Source organism: Myotis myotis, unplaced genomic scaffold (assembly GCF_014108235.1).
Source record: "Myotis myotis isolate mMyoMyo1 unplaced genomic scaffold, mMyoMyo1.p scaffold_m19_p_10, whole genome shotgun sequence".
Lineage (NCBI taxonomy): Eukaryota > Metazoa > Chordata > Mammalia > Chiroptera > Vespertilionidae > Myotis > Myotis myotis.
The window spans coordinates 28228820-28244244 of record NW_023416314.1 but is presented as its reverse complement, the minus strand read 5'-3'; the positions used below and the strand labels follow the sequence as shown (position 1 = coordinate 28244244).

At 49.3% G+C, this 15425-nt stretch overlaps 1 protein-coding gene across 1 annotated transcript; it reads right to left on the bottom strand.

The window, feature by feature from the left end:
* Positions 1-88: 88 nt before the first annotated feature.
* FZD4 (frizzled class receptor 4) lies at positions 89-9537 on the bottom strand. The gene is made up of 2 exons (XM_036324736.1): positions 8890-9537; positions 89-6484 (listed from the first exon to the last, which is right to left on the bottom strand). The coding sequence occupies exons 1-2, from the start codon at positions 9169-9171 to the stop codon at positions 5156-5158; spliced, it is 1611 nt and encodes a 536-aa protein (XP_036180629.1). The 5' UTR covers positions 9172-9537; the 3' UTR covers positions 89-5155.
* Between the last annotated feature and the right edge of the window lie 5888 nt (positions 9538-15425).

The window sequence follows — 15425 nt, the reverse complement described above, 5'->3', positions numbered from 1 at the left end:
TGCTTCCCAGGGGTCTCGCACACATTCAGGAATATGCCGATCACACACGAGGTAATAAACAAAAGTTTATTTTCCTTTAATACAAAAATTAAATAGCAAAGTTTATTTATTTATTTTGTACAGCGATAAATTAGAAATTTACAGTACAGACATCAATGCAGACACACGTTTGTACATCCTTAAAAGCGGGGTCCATTTCCTTCGACGGTCAGCGATGCGTTCAGGGCATGTGTAGCCGGGTTTGCCTGGTACCTGTATGTCGAACATCTGAAAGTTTCCAGGTTGGCCTCGAGGTGGCTGGAGCTGCAGGGAGGCACGGGACTCTGGGGAAAGGGCCAGGGAGCACCAGCTTCACTGTGGCGTGAGCAGGTGGAGTCCCATTCATTTTTTCACAGATCCAGCTGGTATTTATTCCACCCTTCCTACAATGGGCTCAAGGGGCCTTCATCCTCAGACCTTTTAAAGTCTTACATTTCTGTGAGGTAGAAAAAAATTCAGAACCACCAAGATGCCCCATGGTGAGAGACCCAGAAAGCAGGCCCGCTCCAGTCAAAGCCCACAGCTGAGTCCGGGCCAGGGCCCATCAGCAGGGCGGGAACGGTGCACACCTGGGAGACCAGATGGGCCCAGCCATCACGGGGCACAGCTGCCCTTGCTCTTGCCCCTCTTTTCAGAAGCCTTCTGGGATGACAGTGGTCATGTACTGAATATCACAGGGGATCAGGGAGCTACAAAAGCTGGAAGGGCAAGGCTCACACAAGACCCCAAACAGGTCCACTACCAATCGCCTGGGTGAATACTGAGAATTTGCTGGTGCAAAGGAGAAGGGAAACAGATAAACCAGAAACAGAAACAAGCTACTCTAGGGCAATGGGGCTTAGAAAAGGCCTGCCGGGGGCATCCGGTCCACCTCCCTCCTGGTAATGTCCCGCGAGCCATTACTGCCCACGGGCAAGGCAAGAGGCAGCAGCAGAAAGCTCTGGCCAGGCCACAGTGAAGCAAAATACATTATTTAAGCCTCTGGTATCTGATCCTAGGTAGGAGCAAAATGCTCTCCTACGAGTTTCCAAGATCTGTAAACTAGGCCCAGAAGAAAAACGATAACCTGGGTCCTTTGCCAGACATGATACAAACCCAGCCGGGGACTCTGAACCCAAATACAATAAAGGAGCAAAAAGAACTGTCAGAGTCCAGTGACTCAACATAATTGTCTGAAACTCTCCCCCAATCTCCTCTATTGCAGATTGAAATTCAGGGTGTAGACTGATTCAGCGGGAAGAGAGGGGGGTGTTTCCAAAGTCTGTGCTCTGTGTCTCTCTTCCCTACCTGCTGCTGAGGTCACCTCACCAGAATCCAAAGCTTGCACCATCCTGGTGAAATCCCTCTCCACTGAGTGCCCCCCGGGGCTGAGTTCCTCTTTTCGACCTCAGGTCCCAGCTTAGCTCCCAACAGAGTAAGCACTGAATTCAGTGGCCAGGAGGCAGAGTGGGGGCAGAGAGGACAGAGCTGGGGGTGCTGGTGAAGTCACAGCTCAAAGCTGGATACAGAAGCTTCCGGAACTCTGGGTTTGGGGGTACAGGTGAGGGAGTGACCCGGGAGAGGAAAGTCAGAGAGCATCTCAGGAGAAACGTGTCACCCCTTCTCAGATTTCAGGCCCCTGAGCAAGCTGCCAGCTCAGAAGCAGCCTCAGAGAGCAGGAAACAGGTCTCCATAGAGGAAAAAGGATATGAATCAACCAAGTAGCTCAACCAGATGGTTCTGGCCACTTCCACCCTATCCCACGTCTCTCTGCCCTGAGACCTGGCCTTAATGAAGGAGGAGAAAGTTTGTCAGAGAGGAGGCTGGACAGGTGCCCGTAGGCTCTGCTGAATAAAATCTCCGGAGGCCAAGGCATGTGTAAGAAGCTACAAGTATACCTATTTATTCTAGACTCCAGAGGAAACAGCAACAGCCCTAACCTTTTTCCTAGCAAGATACTGTCCGCAAATTTCCTGCGCAAGCTTCATGGAACACCCCAGGCCCTGAACTGCCTCCGCCCAGAGCCACATTAGATGTGGGCGCTCACGTGCTTCACCGCCGATTTCATAGTGTTCCTTGGGATTTCCACGAAAACGCTATGAAACAGCGGATGCTTCCTGTCAGAGCCCCCTCATCGATTTGCAGGGAATTCTGGGGAGGGACCAGAGATGCATCAAAGATAGAAAGACCCAGGAGGAGGTTTAGGGGATGAAGACACTGAAAGAGATGGCAATTGAGACACACTCACACCTTCCCAAAACCAATGGCGAAGTTCAGCTGACCCAGGAGCGTCCTGGTCTAGGTCAGTGAGAACAGAGCTTACCCTCTGGGACATCGCCTACGGTGCCTGCCACAGGGCCTTACGCACAGTTGGTGCTCAAGCAATGTGCTAATAATCGACCTTTTTTTTCTTTTCTTTTTAGACAAAACCAATGTAAGAGGGGATGGAATCACTTCAGGGTAATTGGTAACTGACTCCTTAGCCACAAGCTCCTTTCCTGAAACCATGAACACTCTCCATGAGTGTGAAAGGAAAGGCCCTGATACCCTGTGACACTGCCAAGGCCAGGAACCCGGCTGCATCCACAGCCACTTCTGATCACGTACACTGCCCCCCAGGAGGCAAGAGCTTTGCTAGAGAGTCAAGTTGTCAAGGCACAGAACTCAGTGTCCAGGTTCACTCATGTACTCTTAGTGTCATTATTATTATGGCATCATTCACAAATATTGAGCACCTACTCTGCGCCCTCTGCTAGGTGCTGCCTTGGTCACACCATCGCCAACACATGACAAAGAAAATTGCATTACAGACCCCAGCATGCTAACAGCAAGGCCAGTGCCCGGCTGCACGGTCCTTCCCTGGCCTGGGCCACAGGCTCCGAACAAGTCCCAAGACACCAGAGCAGAGCGTGAGTAAGGGCAGGCTCTGCCCCTGGGTGCAGGCTCCAGGGCCCTGGCCAGCTATGGGAACTGTCTGCAAGCAGCCAGGGAGTTCGCGTTGTACATTTCATAGGCCATGTGGTCTCAGACGGAGTTCAGCCGGTCCTCCCAAGGACCCTTTCTCATGCTCCTGAAGCCCTGACCCCAGAGGCCAGCCAAGGTGCTCAGGCTGGGCACACCCAGCAGCCCCCCCCTCCCCCCCATCCTCCCGTGCCTACTTAGTGACTGTCTCCAAAACCTCAAGACTTTTCCCTTCCAGAACCTGCAACAGGCCTGTATATGCAAATTCATCTCGGACTGTGCAAGAACCACACAAAAGCAGCGGGGAGAAGGAAGGAACATGTCGCACCAAGGGCAGAACGCTCCAACAAACAGAAAGCCATGCTTATTTCCAGAGTTTGCCTACCTATTTGGAATTTTGAGTCTCTGGAGATGTTTTTCTATTGAAAAAAGAAGTGGTAAAAGAGCTTTCCTACCTGTTTTTTTTTTTTTTTTTTTAAGTGGGGCATGAATAAATAAGGAGTCATTGCAAAGTAGTCGCTGAAGCAGACAGGTAAGAGTTACAAGGAGAGCAACCTGCGACAGTGTCAACAATTTGTCCCGGAGATCTGGTGATTAGAAGGCCTAAGGCGGGTTAAGAGAAAGGCCAGTTACAATTTTAAAAGAATTGCAACTTTGGAGAGGCTGCTAGGGGGTACCCCCTTGTAAGGAACATAAAGCATAAATTTTAAAAGCTCTGGATACCTCCGCAAAAGGCAATTAAGACCTGTGCTGTTAGAGTTTGCAGTTCATTTCATAGGGTCTACACTTTATTCGCTACAAACCAATCAGCTGCTGGCTAGCATTCTGGAGATTCATTAGGCACCATATAAATACTCCAGGCCACGCTGCCTCCAATGAAATCTTATAAGGAGCCTTTGCCAATTACTGGGAAACAATTATACACCAAGTAGTTGGATTAGCTGTCCTTAGTCCCCTCTACAACACTGAAAAAGTCCCCATTGTGGCAGGTAGACCAGACTTTTCTGATAACATTCTTATGCTAAAAGAAAAAAAAAGGCACTATCATTCCGAGAATGCAAGTTGACCACAGTTTGAAAGTCAGTTCAGTATACTATTATGTCATGGTCCAAGAATGTGCTTTTAATTGTAATTGACACACACAAATTACACAGTTTAATCTGTGTGAATGCAAAGTTGCCAAGAAACTTAACATTTTAGCTCTTCCAGACTGGCGTCTGCATAGATGCAATCACACAAAGTAAAATATATTAAGTCCCCATTGCTCAATGCAATAGGTCTCTGGGGTCGGTAAGGTAAGTCGACTTGGTAAATCTCATTTTCCTCTGAATTAAGTGATTGTCAGAAAGTGAATCACCCTTCCGTCCCCCCTCATTAGGCACGCTGCAGTGCAAAAATTCCTATAAAAATGCCTATTTTGAGTTATGAATGTAAAATGAAAAAAAAAAACCCCAACAACACAAAAACAGCAGCAGCCTCAAACAGACATGTTGAAATTTAAGAAGAGAGAGAGAAGAAAAATCCACTGGATACCTTATGTGTGTTTGTACAGTACTTTTGTTTGTTCAAACAATTCTGTTTTATGACAAAGGCACTGAAAGATTCTGACACCACCTCTTGGGAGAGCAATCCTCAAGTTCTAAACAGCAGACAATGCACCACAGAAAATGTTTATGTTAGATCAGCCAAACTATAAAACTCTTGTAACACGTCTCTGAACCCGGCATTTCCAGTGTTTATAGATTGCTTTGCTATCTGAAAGACCCAGTTAGTATTTTAAATTTTAAAGAGTTAAAAACAAAGTTAATCTTTCTCCCTGCAAGTTACCTACTCACAGCTCAAATCCCACCCCTTAGGGAAAAGCAGCATCGCTGGAATCTAGGCAGGACCTCCACGCTCCAAGTTGCGACCTGCTAAAGTGATCAATGTTATGATTTTTCACAGCTTTGAGAGCCTCTAACTGGCTTTTCCATTTTGGATTATTCCAAAGTCTGCAGCAAAATCATTAGTTTTATGATGCTGGGGTGAGAGGGAGAAGGTAGTGGGTGAAGGGGGTCACCTTAGGGTGGCTAGTTTGTTTAAACTGAGATTCACTGCATGAAACTTTTAGTAGCATTTGCACCGAAATGCTGGCATTTCCCCATCAAAATTTGGAAAGCATGGAGGCTGGCTAGCTTTACACCACAGTTTCATTGCCTTTCCCAGGCTTTACCCAACCATTCCCTCTTTTTTCTCTCTTTACCTTCCCAGAATTCACCAATCTGTTGGAACACTTCTGCCATGTGTGAAGAGTTTTGGCAGACCAAATCCACATGCCCGAAGTGATGCCCACCAGCAAAGACATAAAAATTTTCAACATTTCAACGGCCATATTGGAGTCATCTGCGGAATAGCGGAAAAGCGCCCAGTTGGAGATTTCATAGAAATAGCAGGCAATCACGCAGGTTGCAGGAACCGTGTACAGGACTGAGAAGACCCCGATCTTGACCATGAGCCTTTCCAACTTGTCGGTCTTTGTCCCATCCTTTTGAAGATTTGACCGAATTTTGAACAAGGCCACCAAGCCTGCAGCAATGAACAATGTTCCGATCACCAGGTAAGTGAACAGGGGAGCCACCACGAAGCCGGTGAGAGCATCAAGGTTTTGGTTCCCAACGTAGCACAGGCCCGTGAGTTCATCTGCATCCACCAGTCTCATAATCAAGATGACAATGGTCTTCACCGCGGGGATGGCCCAGGCTGCGATGTGGAAATAGGAGCTGTGCATTTCAATGGCTTCGTGACCCCATTTGAGTCCAGCTGCCAAAAACCAAGTCAGTGTCAGAATAACCCACCAGATGGAGCTGGCCATTCCAAAAAAGTACATCAGCAAGAAAATGATTGCACATCCTGTGTTCTTAAGGCCTTCTTGGATGAGAACAGGTTCTGCTGCCTCTTCAAAATCGCAGGATATCCTTTCCCGGCCTACCGTCAGCCTGACAATATAAGCAATGCTATAAATATTATAGCACATACTGAGAAAGATGATGGGGCGCTCAGGGTAGGAAAACCTGGAGGAATCGATCAGGAAGGTCAGCACGGTGAAGGCGGTGGAGATGAAGCACAGGCTGGCCCACACGGCCATCCAGACGTCGGTGAACTCCTTGGCCGAGCGGCTGTATAAGCCAGCATCGTAGCCGCACTTGAGAACGCAGTTCAGGCTCCTTTTTACCCAGATGTACTGATCGGAGTTGGTCCCCACGGAATGGCACTCTTCCCCAGGCTGGATGGAGTTTTTGTGGGGTAACGGCACCTCCTCGTCCCCTGGCCCTTCCATGCACATGTGGTTGTGGTCGTTCTGGGGGGGGAATTTGCTGCAGTTCAGGCTCTCCGGCCAGGCAAATCCAAACTCCTTCAGGACAGGTTCACAGCGTCTCTTGACAGAAAGACACATGCCTCCGCACGGGCCGATGGGGATGTTGATCTTCTCTGTGCACATTGGTACGTACACGGAACAAAGGAAGAACTGGAAAAGTAATGAAACGAGCAAAGAAAACAGTGACTGGGAAGTATGACCAAAGGCTTGCACAAAGCTGAGTTGTGAATGCTTCCAGGCATAGCACACAACTACTTTTAAACCTGCCTATAGGGAGTCTGGCCATTCATGCTGACCTCAGACAAGGATGCCTAGTAATCCCCTGCACACTTTTCTTCTTTGGGTTCTCGTAATCCTTTCCAGGGCAACATAAATAAATACATGTATAAAAAGGACCCAAAGAATTATATAATCCCCTTTTGTACAATGCTTAATAAGTCTTAAAAGACTTAACGTTGAGTTCTCCCTCCCTTTTCAGCTACTATTTGAAAGAGCTGAACAGACTAATCAAATGATAGTCATTTTGGTGATGGGTGATGTATTTTTCTTTTCTTTTCTTTTTTTTAAAATATTTTTATTGATATCAGAGAGGAAGGGAGAGGGAGAGATAGAAACATCAATGATGAGAGAGAATCGTTGGTCGGCTGCCTCCTGTATGCCCCACACTGGGGATCGAGCCCGAAACCTGGGCATGTGCCCTTGACTGGAATGGAACCCAGGACCCTTCAGTCTGCAGGCCGACGCTCTATCCACTGAGCCAAACCAGCTAGGGCCGGGTGATTTATTTTTCATCCCCATTTCTTTATCACCATAAAAATAAAGGTTAAAAAAAAGCAGACCCACCTCTTCTGTTAATATTCTCTCTTTTCTGTACTTTATCCCTTAAAATTATTGTTCATATCGAAACAGAAAGTATCCTAATTAAGATATTGTTAGACCCAATGATGGGATGCAGGATGGGATGCAGGTTGAGGTCTCTGGTCCCCAGGGGTTTGTTTGGCCAGGTTTCCACTTTGAATAATAATGAAGCACAATAGGAAAATATAAACGTTAAGTCCCTGACACTGCAGCACCAGCAGGGGAGAGTGCAGTTGCTGTCCTCAATTCCTCCAGCATTGATAAACAGCCGGCTTGGCTCCTTACAGATGTTGTCTATGGAGTCTAGAGTTACAAGTAACTATTTTCCAGCATGTAAAGGGATCCAGTCCTGTCCTTCAAAACAGCTTGGCTGCTGCCCCAGGATACATGCAATTAAAAATATATATCCCTGGAAAAGCCGTTTCTCCAACAAAAAAATTGCCACTGATGTCAGGATATGTGCTGTTTCCAAACCGAGGGCTAGCGGGCCATTCCTTAAGCTTTTATAACCTAGTTCTGAAGGTCTGGAACTTCCAAGGGGACACTTCACTAGCAACGGTCTAATCCCAGCCATCTTTCTGAAACCACAATCTAACTTTTAAAATGACCTATATAAAAACATGCACCCTAGTAAGTAAGCTGCCTGCTTGTCTCTTATCTCTCAGAAGTTATAACCAGAACCACTGATTTCTAAAGCTTTTAGCTAGCCTGGATAACGATCCCCTATTTTCACCAATCTCTCCCTTTTCTAAAATTCAAAAGAAAAAAAATCACTAATAGTCTCATCAAACAAAACACAAGTGTGAACACTTTTTAAAAATGTCCTTTCAATCCTTTTTCTTTTCCAATGAATTGGGTGTTTATTTGTTTTTTGGGGGTTTTTTGGGTGTTGTTTTTATAAGATTGTAATCACCTTGTATAGGCAAATTCTTTCTTCACTTACAACTGTAGGATGAACGTTTTCTGTATCATTACATAAGCTTTAAAGATTTGTAATGACTGCAAACAACAACCACAATCTCCCAATATGCAAGCTACCTTCTTCCAATATACAAACTACCTTTCTCCCAAGCTGTGTTTTCTCCCCCTCCAACTACTAAACCTGCCCTCAACCCTGAGCATAAGAATAAACTCAAGCCAACGCAACCATTCCTTTCTGCATGACCTCTACAATCAGGCGGGCTACATGCTTAGGGGCCACTCCGCAGAAAACGGGGCAGTGGTGTTTCACTGAACAAACCACCCAGAAATATGGGGGAGAAATGAGGTCGGTGAGGGAGAAGTTCCCAGCTCCTTATCTCTCCTTCCAAGTCTTAGCTGCAGCTGGCTGCCCCGCCGGGGACTCGCCCACTGAGCAGCGGCGGCCAGAATCCTTGGCAAAGATAACCCTCAGCTCCACTGGGGTTAGGGGCTTGGCCAGACACGGTGGGCAGGGGAGAGAAACGGAAGGGCGGGGTGTAAGAGTGGGTTCTTTCGCAGGCCAGATGACTTACACAACGTTTTGGCTTCCAGTCCCTGAGAAGGGACAGACAAGTGGGGGTGGGGATGGAAATCACTTTTTCAGGATTATACCCTTCACCCTAGAAAGCGGGCAGGGGGGCTCGACTTGGTAAGGGTGCCACCGAGTTAGTTTGGGGCGTCCCCGCCCCAAGGGTCTCGCGGGGGATGGGGGTGGGGGTGGGGGTGGGGGCGCCCACCTGCAGCTGGCTGGAGCAGCCGTACTGGATGAGCGGCGTGAAAGTTGTCAGCTGCAGCTCGGCGTCCGTCTGCAGCTCGTGCCCCACCAGGTTGGGCATCTTGGTCACGTTGTAGCCCAGGTTCTGGCACATGGAGATGCGGATGGGGTCGCAGCGCCGCTCCTCCTCGTCCCCGAAGCCCCAAGCCGGCCCCAAGAGCAGCAGCACCAGCAGCAGCCGCGGACTGAGACCGACGCCCCCGGGCGCCCCCAGGGCGCTCGGCCCTGCGCCCCGCCAGGCCATGGCCAGAGCCGGGGGCAGCGGCGGCGGCGGGGGCTGCTCCAGCAGACACCCCCAGTTTGCCCGGGGGTCGCGCTGCTCCCAGCTCCGGGGCAGGGAGTGTGATAAGGCGCCAAGGGCGACGAGGGTGCAGCGGTCGGCTCTCCAGCAGCTGCGCGCAACTGTGGGGGATATTAGACTCGCCGGGGCGAGGCCGAGAGACAGGCTGCTAGGGTCATGGCTGCAGGCGGCGAGCCTCGGACCCAGCGCCGGCCGCGTCGGCTCGGGGTCTCCGCGAAGCCCGCCAGCGCCCAGCGCCGCGCCGCTCTCACCGCCCGAGCCCTCCCGGGCGCTAGAAGTTCGCTGGGCGGTGGCGGGGCTGGACGGACAGCGCGCCTCTCCAATGGCCGGGCGCTGTGGGCAGCGGGGGGCGGGGCCACCCTGCCGCTGGAGGGCCAGGCCCCGCCCCCCGCTGCCCTCCCCGCCCCCCCTTCCCTCCCCAGAGCGCCCCGCCCCGCTCCCCGGCTCTCACTTTCCTCCCACCCGTTTCGCCGGGTTCGGGGGCGAGGCAGGGATGGAGCCGGGTCACTCCGGCCGGGACAGCCGCCCCCCCCCTCCCAGGTGAGAAGTGCTCCCAGAATGGGTGGGCTCCCGTTCCTTTCCTTTTCTAGCTGTCACCTCGGTACACGGCCACCTCCCCGTCAGGCAGGGAAACTATACAAAGAACACGGGAGGTGGATTTACGGAGATTGCGGCTTTAAATCCCGGCTGTGTGACCTTGAGCAAATTGCACAACCTCTCGGCGCCGTTCTCCTCATCCTTAAAGAGACGCGGGAGGATTAGCGATCAGGCGTAAAAACGCTCAGCACGGTGCCTGGTACAGCCCGCGCGCGCAGCTCTTTCCACTCCCCACTTGCTCGGGTGGGAGCCCGGCCCCCTCTCCCCGCCCCCAGGCTCGGCCGACCTGCGCCCGGGAGCTCCTGCCTCCAGCCGCGAGTGGGGGAGGCGCCCCGGAGCCGCCGAGCGGCCGAGGGTCTCGCGCTCCGATTTCCTCGCCGCATGAAATGAAATTCCACAGGGGGATTCGAAAGGAAATGAAGCCGGGAAGCTCCGTGCTTCTCGGCCCGCCGCCCTTCCTGTCTCGGGGACACGGTTTCTAAATAAGGTTGGGAGGGAGAGAGGGCGGGAGGGGAGAGGCTCGACCTGCTCTAGAGAAGAAAAGGGGGGCGTGTGGGGGAGGGAGATGGGCCAGAAGGCGCACAGCTACAGGGCTCCCCTCTTCCTGGGTCCCAGGCATCCTTGCCTGCAGCCTGTATCTCTTTCTAACTTATTCTGCTTCTGCGTAAGGTTCTGGGGATCTGGGGACCATGCGACCTGGTTTCAATCCAACTTAACCCCTCTCTCATTCTCAGCCCTTCCCCCACCTGCATCCCCCCTCCCCAGAGCTGTGGGCTAGTTGCCCCTCTCAGGTTTCCAAGTGGGCCAGGGAAACCCTCAGCAGGTGGATTCCTAAGCCATGTACTTGTTGCTTTACTGTGGTCAAGTTACTGTGAGTCTCAGCCTCTGTCTGGCCATCCGGGAAGTGGGAAGCTCATGTCTACATCACACAGTTGTTCTAGGAGTTAAATGAGGTAATACCTGTAAGGCATTTAGCTCCCCGTCTGGCTGGCGCAGTGTCTAGTAAGTGCCGAATACCTTAGTTACTGATGTGGGACAGCCTCCTGCTTCCCAGCACCTTGCCAAAGACATCTTCAGCAGCCCAGGTCTGAGGATCTGGATGAAGAGCTTTCTTCTCTTTTTCTGAGACATGCCACTGTTTTCCTGGGGTTGTTGACAGGACCACGCTTTTGTGTGTGTGTGTGTGTGTCCTCCCACATCAGCTAAGTGGGGCATATGGCAGAGCCTGGATGTAAGTTGGGAGGATGTCTTGCCACTAGTGCTCATATTCTGTTTTGTATTTTTAGTTTTCTTTTCTCATATTGGCAACTATTTCCTTGGCTGAAGGAAAGAATGGAATCAACATTTTTGGTGTTTGGCTCTGTACCAGAACTGCGTTGTACACATAGAAGCTGCAACTGTCTCCAGCCATCATCATCATCATCATCATCATCATCATCATCATCATCATCTCCTGGGGAAGGAGACTCCGTTAGCCTCCGAAAGAGATGAAGAAACTTAGGCTAGAACCAAAGTGATAGAAAATGAAAGATCAGTCAAGCCAGGGCCCAAAAGAGGCCTTTCAGAGATGGGGAACAGGGTCATTTCTCCAGAAAATTTCCCAGCTGGAAATCGACGTACTCAGCAGTAGGGTTAAAGCTTCTGAATGCCTGTGCTGAGTAACTCATGAGACCATTGGCCTACATAGATGGATAAATAATTAGATGTATGCATCAAGTAAATAGATGATCCCCACCCTCTAGGACTCACAGGGGACAAAGCATAAACAGACAACTGTAACTCAATGCGATAAATGCACAGGGAGAACTTTGGGTAAATCCAAAGTAGAGGTAGCTACGTGTGGAGGGCTGCTCAAAGGGAGATAATCGCAGGGATTCTGAGCTCTGCAAAGCAGCGTTAGTGAGCAATGGCACTTCTCTTAGGGCAGTGGTCAGCAAACTCATCAGTCAACAGAGCCAAATATCAACAGTACAACTATTGAAATTTCTTTTGAGAGCCAAATTTTTTAAACTTAAACTATATAGGTAGGTACATTGTTATTAACTTAATTAGGGTACTCCTAAGGCTTAGGAAGAGCCACACTCAAGGGGCCAAAGAGCCACATGTGGCTCGCGAGCCGCAGTTTGCCGACCATGGTCCTAGGGTACTTGCAGGGAGGGTAGGAGGGTTTGCTTTGCGCTAAAGATATGCGTACAAGGTTTATTAAACAGTGGCCTCCATGAAGACAAGGAGCAGGTGCTGTCCGTTGCACAGGACCTGGCACATAGAGGGAACATCATTAAGTGCTGGGTGAATGAACACTGTTAACAGATCAATAACAAATAACTCATATAGAACGTATGCCAGATTAAGGGTTAAGTGCTTTACATGCATATTATCTCTTTTATTTTGCACAACAGCTTGAAAAAACTCATGTTCTGGGCGGTTAAGCAATTTGCCCAAGGTTACACAGGAAGTGACAGAAAAGGGCTCCGGTGCATGTCCACCTGGCCCAGGTCTGTGTGCAGTGCATGGCGCTGCTCTCACCAAGGAAACTGGACACTCGGTCTTCTCTATAGTTAGAGGTGACCCTTTTATGTTCTGGGCCTCTTGTACCTGGCCCTGGCATCCCTGCCTCATCTTGCTTGAAGCAACCGTCTCCTTTCAGAACACTCGAAGAAGAAGGCCATCCCCTGTCAGAAGCTTTTCCTGTCAACAGCTTTTCTTTCCCTGCATGGAACTCATCGCAGGTATTTTCCAAAAAAGAAAGCCAGGGGAATCACATTTCAGTCTGAATGTGGAAAGAAAACAAAGACCACAACTTAGAGCTAAGTCTGAATGGCCTGGAGCCCCTCAGCCTCCCTCTCACAGAGTGGTTTACACAGCCGCCCGTCTGCTCCTGGTGACAGGCATGGCATGTTTGTCTTTGTTGCAGAAAACACTTCCAGGCAGAGGGCTATCCACCCCGTGACATGCAAAGCATTTAGGAGAGAAGCAGAAGATAGGGACACATGAATAGGACCTTCCATTAACCTAGAGGGCAGGCCATGGGCCCCTAGTGGCTCTGGCCTGAGTGCCTGGGCAGCTCCCTCTGTCCACTCTCAGTCGTAAAGACACATGCAGCACACTTTGGAGATGCAACAAACATGACTTTGGGGGGCTAGTGGGCAGTTGGAGGGCTCTCCATTTGCATCTAATGAGAGGCCGGGTTCTAATTAACTCCTGTGATGTGTTAATTTTTCAACCTGACATTTTCTGCTCTAATAGATTCTTGTAATGGTTCCTAAATTAAAGGCTGCATTTAAAAACTAGCGTTTAGGTTAAAATCCACCACCTAAGGGGGGTGGCGTGTGTGTGTGTGTGTGTGTGGGGGGGGTGTAAACATCCTTCCCTTCGTAAGGAAAACCTCTCATTTGCAGTTTTTTGCTAACCCAATTAAGTGCTGAAGTAGTCACTCCAGAGCCTGCTTTTCATTTTCTGCGAAACAATCCAACTAATCCATATTCAGTAGCTTCCAAGAAAAGTCTTATTCCAACCACTCACGAAGAAACCAGCTTCTTTGAATCTGGACAGAACATTTAGAACTCACAAAGAGCTGTCTTGATGGAAAATGGGAGAAAGTGGTTCATTATCAACCTGTTTAGTTTTTGAGGGGGAAATTCACTGGAACTAAAACCTCATGGGATTGGCAATTCACTGTGGAAAACAGAAGCATAGGGAGAAGTCATGCCACATCCCATTCATTTATAGATAATCAAGGTGCTACATCTTCTCTGGTACCCAAACTAGCTATAAAATAAGAACGTGCATACTGGGTAAGGTAGAACCCTAACCCTAACCCTAACCCTAACCAGAATCTTGCGTAAAGTGGAAGAATCAGAGGCCCCCAAGAGGTTAAGTAACAGCTCTTGAATGGTAGAGCCAAACCTTCTTATCTATTGCACCACTAGCCAGCAGAGAAGAATCCAGTCACCACAGAGCTCTTGCATGTCAAGGAATCAGAGCCCTGTTCCTCCTACCAAGCATAAGACAGTACATAAGGCATTCTATCTGTTGGTGGTGATGGTTTAATATATAGGTGAGTAACCATGAACCTTTGCAGGAGGCAAAAAATAATGCAAACACATCCACAACTTCATTTCATTTCAATATTTATCAGTCAAGCCACTAGCCAATGTTTAGTGATGGGTTACTGTGGACATGTCCCTGAGAGGTCTTCCCTGAACTCATGTTTCAGCCTCCCTTCGTCACTCACTCCTTAGCACTGCTTTATTTTCTTCACTAGAGGCCCAGTGCACAAATTCATGCACAGGTGGGGTCCCTCAGCCTGGCTGGCAATCGAGGCCTATTGGGGGGCCGGCCGGCCAGGGGGAGGAACCCCAGGAGGTTGGCTGTGGGAGCGCACTGACCATGAGAGTGCAGATCCTGCACTGAGTGTCTGCCCCTGGTGGTCACTGTGCATCATTGTCCCAGTTGTTCCAGTCATTCTAGTCATTCGGTTGTAATGGTCGCTTAGGCTTTTATATATTATATACATACTAGTGGCCCGGTGCATGAAATTCGTGCGGGGGTGGGGGGTTCCCTCAGCCCAGTCTGCACCCTCTCTAATTGGGGACATCCCTCTCACAATCTGGGACTGCTGGCTCCTAACCACTCACCTGCCTGCCAGCCTTATCCCCCTAACTGCTTTCCCCTGCCAGCCTGATCATCCTAACTGCTCTGCCCTGCCAGTCTGATCCCCCTAACTGCTCTCCCCTGCCAGCCTGATTGCCCCTAACAGCCTCTGCCTTGGCCCCACCACCATGGCTTTGTCCAAAAGGACGTCCGGAAGGTCATCTGGAAGTTGTTTGGTCTAATTAGCATATTACCCTTTTATTAGTATAGATTGATGGCACTCACTGATGCCTGTAACTGGCTTGGTGATTTACTTGCTTATTTAATTTTCTCTTTCTCTCACCTGAAAAGAATCTTCACAAGAAGAGGGTCTTAGCGATCTTCTTCACTAACATATACCTGGTGCCTAGGAGGTGCTCAATAAATATTTGTTAAATGAACAAACTTACATAGTACCTGCTGTTGTTCTCCCTGCAGTTGAGGACACAGAGTCTCAGAGAGATTAAGAAACTTGCCTCAGGTCCCACAGTAAATGGCAGAGTTGATATTTCAACACGGGCCCACCTGACTCCTCAGCTTATGCTTTTGACCAGTATGCGTCCTGGTGTAGCTGGCTCCATTGCCTCCACAGTGTCCTCTTGGTGTGAAGTGCCTTATAGGGTGTTGGAGCTGGAATCTATGCTAATCAGCTAGTTCCTTGCTTAGTCATTAAAGTTAATCAGTTAACAGCTATGTATTTACTGAGTCCATATAGTATGCACTGCTAAGGTAACTAAATTGCTCCCCCAATTGGGACAGACATTAAGGACGACTCATTTATCACTTCCTGAGAATTTCCAAATGCCTGCATTTTTATGTGATCTTTCCTCAGTAGCTCTCAAATTTTCAGTTTCAAGAATTTGACTATTTGACTAAATTTTAAGCCTCCTTATCTTAGTTTTTTTCTTTTATCTCTTCAGCCTTCAAGAATCCATACTAGGGTTTCATTTCTAGTCTAAAATGAGAAG